General features: G+C 44.0%; 1 protein-coding gene across 3 annotated transcripts in view; it reads right to left on the minus strand.

The window, feature by feature from the left end:
- Window positions 1–12,007, minus strand: part of CPNE8 (copine 8) — a 66,692-nt gene that overhangs the window by 36,401 nt on the left and 18,284 nt on the right. For all 3 annotated transcript variants that reach the window (XM_063134137.1, XM_063134136.1, XM_063134138.1), the window contains exons 3-4: window positions 11,816–11,862; window positions 9,846–9,949 (exon numbers count right to left, since the gene is read on the minus strand). In XM_063134137.1, the coding sequence (XP_062990207.1) occupies window positions 9,846–9,949; window positions 11,816–11,862 (151 nt within the window). The remainder of the gene's footprint in view (window positions 1–9,845; window positions 9,950–11,815; window positions 11,863–12,007) is intronic.

Raw genomic sequence — 12,007 nt, forward strand, 5'->3', positions numbered from 1 at the left:
AGTTTGGATAGCTGATTTTGAAAGAGACAAGAGAAACATGCATTTAAAACTCAGCTCAGCCCTGGAGCCTAGAGCTAAACTCAGCTACAGTTCCCTACAATTCTCAATGGAGAACAAACAAGCAAACTGTTACAGCTTGCAAAGAAAACTGGTAGAAACATAACCAACACAAACACTAGCAAACTACAAAGTGAAGCAAGCATAACAGGTAAGGTACAAAGTGAACCCCCGACCCTGAAACTGGAGGTAATCCAGGCTACCTGTTCCCGCCCAGGGTTCCAGTGTAGTTGATAGGACATAGTCTGAAGTGTACCCATAAATGAGTATAATGAACACTTAATTATTATTTTTTTTTTTTTACATTCAAAAGATACTGTAATTATGATTGTTATGATACAAATTATAATATTTGTATTTACAGCAAAACAATGCATGCATAATTCGAGGGGCTTGTTGCATATTTTATCTATTCTACCAAAATCTAGATAGTTTTAAAAAGCAGCTTTAGAATTTTAGAAGTTTTAGATGCTACACAGAAAGGGTGCTTGTTTGGCCTAATAGATGCCCTAATAGATTCTGGGCTTGCTACCCAGCGCTTGCTTGGACTCATAGGCCTTAGCTAGACCTAAGGTTTATCCTGGGATCGTCCCGGGGTCGTCCCTGCCTGCTTCCAGAATCCCCTGTGTGTCATTTACGTGAACAGGTATGACCCTAGGATGATCCCGGGATAAACCTTAGGTCTAGCTAAGGCCATAGATGCCCTGGATTCGCAGCGTTCCTTTTAAGAAAGCCAAGTCTCTAGCAATTACATTACCAGAGATACAAGGCAAAAAGTGCAAATAATATTCTGTCATATCATTTTGTGTTGCCTTCCATTGTTTTTAGGCATGGCCAAGTTTGCATATAATGATAACAATTCCTGGCTTATCCTGGTTTACTGTGAACAAGCAGCATGCAAGCAAATTGTTTGTTCTTCCCTTTGCATTAATAGGTAAAACTAATCAGAAATGGATAGTTTATTGTGATGTTAAACTTGGGATTTGGTTGATGCTCCCAAACAAGTTAGGATTCATAAATCAACAATAAAGCTTAGCAATCCTGTGTCTTTTGAGAGAAACAAACCAGGATCACTGTTCAGAGGTCACAATAAGCTATGTATTTTTGAGTATTGTTACCAATTCACACAAAGTGGGAGTAAATGTTTTATTGCTCCACCATGCTGCTCATTCACATTAAACCAGTGGCTAATGAGAGAAGTTACAGCTATTACTGAAATAGAAGAACTGATATCCACAGAGACAGAAAAAAGGTGCTTACGGTAGGCCAGAAGATAGCAAACACACACGTCTTTCCATTTGCCACCACCACAGAGCTGAGCCACATCAGCTATGGTGGCAGTAGCAGGTGGATTTGCCCAAGTATGTTGTGTGGCCTGATTTCATATTAAATATGCACCAACTGTTATGAGAAGTTTCATTGCAAAGTGCTGGTTTTGCATATGTATATCTGGTTCAATTGAGGTTCCACCACATTAGATTGCCCACTTTATTTGCAAGACAAAACAAAATGGTTAACCTCAATATATGTCCACAAACTGATAACTTGCTAAGGCTGCAATCCTGTACCCACTAATCTGAACTCAATGTGGCTTACTTCTGAGTAGATGTGTATCGGATTGCACTACTGGACACAAAAATCTAGACATTATTAGCTTTATAAAATATACAGTGCAATGGATGTAACCAAGGGGTCATCTATACCAAGCAGGATATTCCACTATGAAAGCGGTATATAAAAGGCAGGAGCCACACTACTGCTTTATAGCAGTATTGAAGTGCACTGACAACTGTTGGGGCCCATTGACACATACCACTTTCAAACCACTTTCATAGTGTTATATCCTGGTTGTTGTAGATGCATCATAGGCTCCAAGAGTTGTCAGTGCACTTCAGTACCACTATAAAGCAGTAGTGTAGATCCTGCAGTGCACTTCAATATCGCTAGAGAGCAGTAGTGTGGTTCCTTCCTTTTATATACCGCTTTCATTGTGGAATATCCTGCTTGGTGTAGATGAGCCCCAAAATCAGTTTATGGGTTATGTAGTTTTGAGTACATACAGATATGCAGGTTGCTTACCTGTAACTGTAGTTCTTCGAGTGGTCATCTATGCATTCACACATATGGGCTTTGCGCCTGCGCAGAGACCAGACCGGAACCTTCTATAGCTAAGTGGAACGTTTTTGGCGGGAACCCCTCCCCCACGCTACTGCGCATGTCCATGGGGTTCCCGCCCTTCCCTCAGTTTACAGGAGTCCGACATTGTGCCCCCATAAACCTGAGTGTAATTTTAATAAAGTACATTCCACACATAACTGTGTCATTTGTAAGTCTCACACCACCAAGTGGGGATGGTGGGTGGGTTGTGTGAATGCATAGATGACCACTCGAAGAACTACAGTTACAGGTAAGCAACCTGCATTTCTTCTTCGTGGTCTCTATGCATCACACATATGGGCGAGTAGCAAGCTGACATACCTTTGGAGGTGGGTTGGTGCATCATCTGAAGATCTCGGAGAGCACTGTCCTCCCAAACGAGCAGTCCTGCCTCGCACGAGTGTCCAAACTGTAGTGCTTGACAAACGTGGATGGAGTGGACCACGTTGCAGCTCTACAGACTTCAGTCAGTGGAACACCTCTGGTGAAGGCCACCAAAGTAGAAACAGCTCTGGTGGAATGAGCTGTCACAGGTTTCACTAACTCCATTTTAGAAATAGAGTAGGCCAATTCAATTGCCTCCACTATCCAACGTGACAGTCGTTGGCAGGAGACAGGGAGTCCCTTAGAAGGCTCCCCATAACAAATAAACAACTGTTTTGTCTTCCTAAAATTGTCCGTTCTGTCCTTGTAAAAAGCAAGAGCCCTTCTTACATCGAGAGTATGCAAGGAAGACTCAAGAGGTGTAGATGGATTAGGAAAGAAAGCAGGCAAAGTAATGTGCTGGGACAGATGAAAAGTAGACACTACCTTAGGTAGGAAGGCTGGATCTGTGCGTAGCACAACCTTATCCTTATGAAAGATAGTGTATGGGACATCTATCCTAAGAGCTCTAAGCTCACTTGCTCGTCTTGCCGATGTAATGGCTACTAGAAAGACAGTCTTTAAAGTAAGTAGCCTAAGGTCTGTCGAAGCCATGGGCTCGAAGGGCTTGCGTGTCAGTGCTTGCAGCACAACTGACAGGCTCCATGGCGGCACGATACTCTTCACAGTCGGTATCGTGTTCTTCAGACCTTTCAGAAATTTCTTGGTTGTTGGATGGGTAAAAGGTGTAAACCCATCTATACCTTGGTGAAAAGATGTAATCGCAGCAAGGTGAACCCTGATGGATGCGAGCTTAAGTCCTTGCTGGAAGAGTGTCAATAAATAATTGAGGATGAAAGACAAATGGCAAGATTCTGGTATTTGACCATCCTTTGAAGCAAAGTTCTGAAATCTTTGCCACTTTGCCGCATAAGCCTTTCTTGTGGAAGGCTTTAGTGCTGCTAATATAATGTGGTCCACAGTCAAAACTCTGATCCCAGAGGAGGAGTGGCTATTATCCTCCATGCAGTCAACTTGAGGGTCGACAAATCTGCGTGTCGAACCTTGCCCTGGTGTCGAGACAGGAGCTTCGGTATCGACGGAAGCCTGATGTAATCCCCTCTCGATAACCGAAGAGCGTGGGAGAACCACGTCTGTCGAGGCCACCACGGCGTGATCAGGATGCAATCGGAGTTGTCCATCTGGATCTTGGCTATCACTCTTGTCAAAAGTGGAAAGGGAGGAAACATGTACAGGAGATTTCCTCTCCAAGTCCTGGTGAAAGCGTCTCCTAGAGAGCGCTTTCCTTTTCCTGCCCTGCTGCAAAACTTGGCGCAGACCGCGTTGTTCTCGGTAGCGAAGACATCGACAGCAGGGCGGCCCCAGTACCGAAAAAGGCTTTCCCGCACTTCGACGTCGAGCTCCCACTCGTGGTCGACATGGAAGGATCTGCTGAGAGAGTCCGCAATGACGTTTTCCTTGCCGGCTACATGGATCGCAGTCAGGTAAGTCCTTCTCTTTATGCACCAGTTCCATATCCTGAGTGCAGAACGGTTCAGAGGGTGCGATCTTGTTCCACCCTGCCTGTTGATGTATGCTACCACGGTAGTATTGTCCGTCGCGATCAAGACATTCTTGCCCTCGATCAACTGTGCAAATGCTCTTATTGCATTTTCTACAGCCATGAGTTCGAGGTGATTGATGTGCTGTTCTCTCTGTGATCGAGGCCAACGACCTTGAGCAGTAAGGGAGTCGCAATGAGCTCCCCATCCTTCTAAGGATGCATCCGTCGTGATCGTTACCGAAGGCGCCTGTTGTTGGAATGGAACGCCTTCGAGAAGAGTCGACATCGAGAACCACCATTTCAGCGATGCCCTGACTTGCTTCGGTAACGAAAGGTAAGTTCGTCGGGCATTGAGCCTGAGATCGAAAGTCCTTAAAAACCAGGCCTGCAATACCCTCATTCTGAGTCTTGCAAACCTGATGACTGCCGTAGTGGCTGCCATCAGGCCTAATAGTCTCTGGACTGTCCAAGCCGATACTTTCCGACGACTTTCGATGTCGATGGCTAACTGCTGCAAGGTGTTTGCCCTGGTTGAAGGTAAGTATGCTCTCCCATCTCGAGAGGATAGGGTTACCCCTATGAAGTCCAATCTCTGCTGCGGAGTCAAAATGGACTTTTCGTGGTTGACCCACAGTCCCAACGAGTCCAACAGGTTGAGGGTGGTTAGTATATCCGACTGGAGCGCCTCGCTGCTGTCCGCTACGAGAAGCCAATCGTCCAGGTACGGATAAACATAAATGCCTTTCTGCCTTAGGTGGGCGCATACCACCGCCATGACCTTCGTGAAGACTCTCGGTGCCGTGGCCAACCCGAACGGAAGAACGGTGAACTGGTACTGGGATGCACCGATCGAAAACCGCAGGTAAGCTTGATGCGACTTCCTGATGGAGATATGGAAGTACGCATCCTTCAGATCCACCACTGCGAACCAAACTCCTTTTTGTAGAAGCTGCAAAATTGAAGTAACCGTTGTCATACGGAACTTCTTCGGGGTGATGAACTCGTTCAGTTGTCTTAAGTCCATGATCGGTCGAAGACCTCCATCTTTCTTCGGGACCGTGAAGTAACGGGAGAAAAAACCTTGGTTGATTTCCTCTGTAGGTACGGGAGAGATGGCTCCTTTCGATAGCAAGGTCTGCACCTCGAGTAGCAGAGGAGGGGATGGAGTCGTTACTTTCACGCCGGAAAAAGGAGGAAGGGCATCGAGCTCGATGGCATAGCCCGAGTTGATGATAGTGAGCACCCAGGAGTCTGATGTTATTGACTCCCATTGATGGTAATGGGGTGCTAGGCGGTTCGCAAAAGGGAGTGGATCTGGGGCCGAAGAGTCAAACCCGCTGCTTTTTAGAGAAGTCGGGCTGACGTTTTTCCTGCTGGAAACGACTCTGATAAGGCCGTTTCCTTTGAAGTTGTTGCTGCTGCTGCCTTGGTTGCTGGTATTGAGGCCGCTGCTGGTATTGTTGTTGTGGGGGAGGCCTTGTCCATCTTCTAGGTTTGTATTGTACAGGAGGGGCAGAAAAACCCATCTTTTTAGCAGTCGTACGAGCCTTATAGATGGAATCTAAGGTCTCGTCAGTTTTTGAATTAAACAACCCTTCGCCATCGAAGGGCATGCTTTCGATTCTGGCTTTTGTCTCGGTAGGGAGGTTGGCTGATCGTAGCCAGGCATGCCTCCTCAAAGAAATGGCCCCCATCATATTCTTTGAGTGGCAATCGACTTGATGCCTCGCAGTTGACAATTGTTGCCTCGCAATCGCCGAAGCCTCCGTTTGGAAGACCCTCGCTAAGTCTCTTTTATCCTCTGGGAGGTAGTCACATAGTGACCCCACTTTCTCCCAGAGGAAGAGCTGGTACCGTGCCATCGTTGCTTCGTACGTTGAAGCTTTGATACCGAGGGAGGATGCCGCGTAGATCTTTCTGCCTGCCAAATCCAACTTCCTACCCTCCTTGTCAACGGGAGCAGCATGAGCTCTTTGAGAATGACCCTGGGCTGATTCAACCACAATGGAATTCGGTTTTGGGTGCTTAATTAAAAATCCAGCATCCCGTTCTTGAATCCTATAAAGAGATTCTAATCTCTTTGAAGCTGGTTGTGTTACCGATGGTGTCTCCCATGCGAGTTGTGCTGTCTGTTTGAGTGCCGGCGGAAAAGGGATCGCAATTGACAGACTAGTCTTTGTTTGAAAGACATCGTAGATGGGATCGACCTCCGGTTCGACGGCTTGTTCCAGGTCTAAGCCGAGTGCACGGGCCATCCTTAAAATATGGTCCGAAAACCTCACCATATCATCCGAAGGTGATGAGGGGTCCTCCCCATGTACGTCATCATTAGGTGACGGTACCGATGCTGCTACAGTGTGTATTGAGTCCGAATCAGATGGGTAGTCACCCTCTGGGGATGATACGGTAACCAGTTGCATAGGATCCCGCTCCGTCGGTACCGTGGCAGCTGCAGCAGCTGGTGTCGAAGGGTGGCTTCGACGTCGAGATGGAGATTGATATGGTGATGGAGGCCGTAGCGGTAATTGGCAGACCCTAGTGGTAGGAGGAGGATGAGGAAAACATTCCTCCTGCGGATAATGATAGGCTTGATCTGTATCATAGTATCTTTGGGTCCGGTATCGATCCCAATCATAGAAACTCTGCCTGTCTTGGGGCTCAGAATATCGGGAGACTCTGTCCCAATCACGCCTCGGTGTTCGTCTAGGCGACACCTGCAGAGGGATTACATTCTGGGATGTTTGAGGTCTTGTAGGCTCCCGAGCCGAAGCTGCTGATGCGGAGTCTCGTAACTCACCCTCTGATAGACTAGGAGGGTGTGTCGGTACCGTCTTCCCCGGTATCGACTGAGGTCTCGGGGTCGAGACATGCCTCGATACCGTAACAGCGGTAGGAGGAGTTGTTTGCCCTCGAGGGGGCTCAGATAGTCTGGGAGAGCCATGAGAGGTTTTCTCCGCAGATTTCTTCTTCTTTTTCTTTTTCTTCTCCATTTCGGAGGAAGATTTTGGCGTTCTGGCCTTTTTAGCAATCTTTTTGGCTGCAGAACTTGCCAAAGACCGGCCAGGCGTCAGGGGTATCTGTGCCCTATCAATTGCTCTGGCTTGCACATTCGTCCCTGTGCTTCGGTCAGAAACGGACTTATCAGTTGCCGTTTTATCCATTGGAGCTTCTGTAGCTTTGAGGGCTTTCTCCCAAAGTATTGAGCGAAGGCGGTCTGCCCTGTTCTTTCTGGTCTGCTTCGTAAAGGACATGCAATGGTGGCACGCCTGTACAATATGGCCTTCGCCCAAACAAAGGACACAGAGGGAGTGTCCGTCCGTAGGAGGTAGTTTGGCTCCGCACTTGACACACTTGCGGAACGGGGCCTTTACTGCCATGCGGCAGTCGCGACCGTAGTCGCTAAGATAAACTATCTACAAGAATATAATAATAAATTTTTTTTTTTATTTTTTTTTTTATAGATGAAAAGAGAAAAAGGGCGAAAAAGAAGAAAGCTGAAGAAAGCTGAAGAAAAAGGTAAGTAGAAAATATTTTTAAACAGATTTAAGCAGAGAAACGCTAGAGGTTCAGTCTTTTGGTCTAGGCACGATGGCGGACGACGAAGAACTGAGGGAAGGGCGGGAACCCCATGGACATGCGCAGTAGCGTGGGGGAGGGGTTCCCGCCAAAAACGTTCCACTTAGCTATAGAAGGTTCCGGTCTGGTCTCTGCGCAGGCGCAAAGCCCATATGTGTGATGCATAGAGACCACGAAGAAGAACTGGTCTGCACATATTTTATTTAAACAGTGGCGCGTTGTCCTACCAAGGGTTTGTATGGCAGACAATTGAATGAATGAATATATTTTATTACGGTCATTGACCAATTCCAACTATGATTTGTTTTCTCAGTCTGTGGGTTGTTTGTATCTCTCCTGCTTCACCTGCTCCCTCCCTGTATACCAACTGTCTTTGCTGCACTGCAGTAGTGCAATGTAAAGAGGCTGGAGATTTTGACCACTCCTGCCTACTGCTTCTGTAGACTGGCAAAACAACCCATGAACAACCCACAATTCTGGGCTCAAATGTCATGATAATCCATGGTTTAAACAACCCATAGTTCACAACCCAACAACAAACCATGGGTTCTCAACACCCCATAGTTAACCATAGCACCAAATTCACACATAACGACAACCTACAATTAAACCATTGGTTGTTGTTACATGCAGCCTCGTGTGGCGCAGCGTGGTAAAGCAGCAGTTTCTGCAGCTGAAACTCTCCCCACAGCCTGAGTTCGATCCCAGCAGAAGCTGGTTTCAGGCAGCCGGCTCGGGTCGACTCAGCCTTCCATCCTCCGGAGGTCTTAATGAGTACCCAGTTAGCTGGGGGAAAGATAATAACGGCCGGGGAAGGAAACGGCAAACCAGCCCGCTGTAAGGCCTGTCAAGAAAACGTCAGCGAAAGCTGGCATCCCTCCAAGAGTCAGTAATGACTCAGTGCTTGCACAAGAGGTTCCTTTCCTTTCCTGTTGTTACATGCAACACAGGTAACTGTTTTATTCTGTAGGTGATATTATATCTGCTATATCTTTATGATCTAGCACTTGAGGTGTTATGTCTTCTGTTGTGGCCTGTACTAATTTGTTTAATGTCATATTCTGGTAAATTTGTGACGACTGCCATGCCTCTGGCAAAGTAGAATACAAATTGCATTTATATTAACCTGGAAATACAATAAAGTATGGATAGCTGTAATTTTGGAGAAGATGTTTCATATGAGAACATAAGAAAAGCCACGCTGGATAAGTCCAAGGGTCCATCTAGCCCAGCATTCTGTTCATACAGAGGACAACCACCAGTTTACCAGTAATCCACAAGCAGGACCTGAGTACAGCAGCACTGTTCCATCCATGTTCCCCAGCAACTGGTGTACATAGCCTTACTGCCTCTGCTACTACATAGCTATCAGGACTAGAAGCCATTAATAGCCTTCTAGACATCTACTGTAACTCAAACTTTCATTTAAAACAACAACAAATAATTTCAATTTTGAATTCTAATTACAGTGTAAGCTGCAATCCTATACACACTCATCTGAGGCCATAGCTAGACCAGGCCTATATCCCGGGATCATCCCTGTGCATCCAAATGACACACAGGAGATCCCAGCAGCAGGCAGGGACAACCCCTCCATTTGCCTGCGATAATCCTTAGGTCTAGCTAAGGCCTGAGAGTAAGTCAGGTGCATTTCTGAGTAGACATGCATGCATACGATTGCATCATTAGACACATATTACATGTCATAGCATTCAAGAAAGCTATAAAGACTGATCTCTTCTGGCAAGCCTATCCAGTGGAATTTTAAGATTTTTAAAAATGTTTTTAGGATGTTTTTAACAATGTATATTATGTTTTAATTGAGTATTATGTATTTTATCGTTTGTTGTTGTTCCCCGCCTCAATCAAGGTGGAGAGGCAGGCAAGAAATAAATTTATTATTATTATTATTATTATTGTAGTGATGAAAATTGTGGAGCCATGGAGTGAATTTGTAATAACTCAGTATAATCTTGAGAATTGGCTAGACACACATTTTACTGCTATATTAAACTATGATCTTTATAATGTCAAAACGATTTAAAATTCCACTTCACTAACTATTTGTACTCTGGTAGATCAATACACTGTCGTACTATCGAAGTCCAAAGTATGTAAATAAACTTACAAATCAAATCGTAGGTTCTGTCTCTCTTCAAAAAAGTAATCCATTATAAATTTTCTTACAAAATCTGGGTTCAAAGTATTGTCGATTACTTCTGTTCTCCCAAACTATAGAAGAAATTTAGCACATCAGTAAAAGCTACATATAATGCATATGAACACATGCACAAGATCAATGATGAATATGAACCTATTTAAGCTTTCAATGGCAAAGAGGGGGGAGGAATAAACCTCAATTAATAGCAGCTCCTGGTATAGGAACATTCAATATCCAGTAAAATAAATCTTTACTAGAAACTGTTACCAAATATTTATTTTATCTATTTATATGCTGCTTTTCTATTTAAAATAATTGGCTTACAAATTGGCTTACAAAAGTCATTCAATTATAACAATTAAACACACAACTAAAATAAACAATGCAGGGCAGTTTTACAGGTTAAAAAAATCCATGTAAAATTACTTAGATAAAAACACACATTATCCATTAAAAGCTATGAAGAACAAAAATATCTTAACCTTTCCTCTTAAGATAAAGATTAAAAAACACGGTATCTAAAAACAATAGTACCATTTAAGAATGAGTAGTTCATTTGTAATTATTTCTCAGAAAAAATCCAAAGGGTGTTAACTACAACATTGCTCTTTAAAACTGGAATACAACAAGAGGACACATCCTAGCCAAATCCCTTTGTCCCAACCAAAGCCAGATAACCCAGTCTGAATAGCAATCACTTTTTAGCGATCTTACTGAATGCCATGTTTCTTCAAGCAACTAAGAGCCAGACAATACTTTGTTTTAGCAAATCCAGTTTCAATTCTACAATGGTAAAAATAAAATATTGCACAGGAAGGGTAATGTGTGTGTATGTGTGTCCCTTTCTTATTCACAAACACATTCCTACCTATCTAGATGCGCTTACTCTCAATTTCAGAGTCCAGCTGCAGGAGAAAAAACTAAAAATCGCTGGGGCCGCAGGTTGAGGAAAGCTAAATATCCCTTCCCACAAACTGATCCTCCCTACTAACTTTCCCCCTTCCCAGCTATCACATTAGCATTGAGGGAGAAAGGGTTTGGGGACCTGTGTTGTTCTTGTAATTTCTAGTTTGCGAATCCTATGCAGAGTTGAGTATGTTTCAACACACTGACCTGGTTCGCACCTAACGACAACCCATCCATTCAACAACCCATGAGGCATCATGCACAAACAGCGGCAAGCGGGCATGCTGTCTCCTGCACACCTACCATTTCTGCTTTTACTGCACAACCCACAATCAGGTCCTTCATAAGTTGTGGAATGTGATGAGCAAATCTAAACCAGTGTTTAGCCCCTACCACATGTTAACCCACTGTCTGTTCTTGGGTTGTACAGTAAAAGTGGAAGTGACAGATGCTCTGCAGGAAGCCTACCTGCTCATCTCCATCAACCCATGGACTATCATAACGTGTAAATAGAGCATCTGGACCTGGTTCCCAAAAAATGACAAACCATGGCTTAATTAAGCATGGTTTGTTGAATCATGGGTTGTTATTTGCAAACTCAGAACTATGGGTTAACTACAGGATGTTAATAAGGATTGGATCAGAGAGGATACATTCCTATAACACACATAAAGAACCAACTTCTAACTATTTTGTTAAAACTAACCATAGTTTGTTATAAACCATTATATCCTAGTTCAGACATCACAATAAGCTGGGAAAGAGAAATTAAATACTGCCAAAGTCTTTCTCCTGGCAAGAAAGGAGGAGGCAAGCTCGGGCTCTTCCCAATTGTGACATTATGCTAAAACCTTGGTTTACGATGACATGTGAATGCAACAACTATTATAAATTACTTCCAAAAATGTGATTCCAAGTCTCCTTTATGTAACTACTTATTTAATTTTTATTGAAACTAATCCAAAAGTTTTTCCTTCTACCATTACAAATAACTAACTGTTATACATATATATTTGTAACAAAAACATTACCTCTCTCCATTCTTTATTTCCCATACCTTGTGTATACAAAACACAGACTGTGGGGAGAAAAAAGGAATAGGCAATCAATTTCAGAAAAAAAATGTATTTTAACATTTCCATTTATTTATTTATTGCATTTCTATAATGCCCAATAACTGAAGCTGTCTGGGCAGTTCATAAAAATGTAAACCATTCAAAATA

The sequence above is a fragment of the Elgaria multicarinata genome, chromosome 9, assembly GCF_023053635.1.
Source record: "Elgaria multicarinata webbii isolate HBS135686 ecotype San Diego chromosome 9, rElgMul1.1.pri, whole genome shotgun sequence".
NCBI lineage: Eukaryota > Metazoa > Chordata > Lepidosauria > Squamata > Anguidae > Elgaria > Elgaria multicarinata.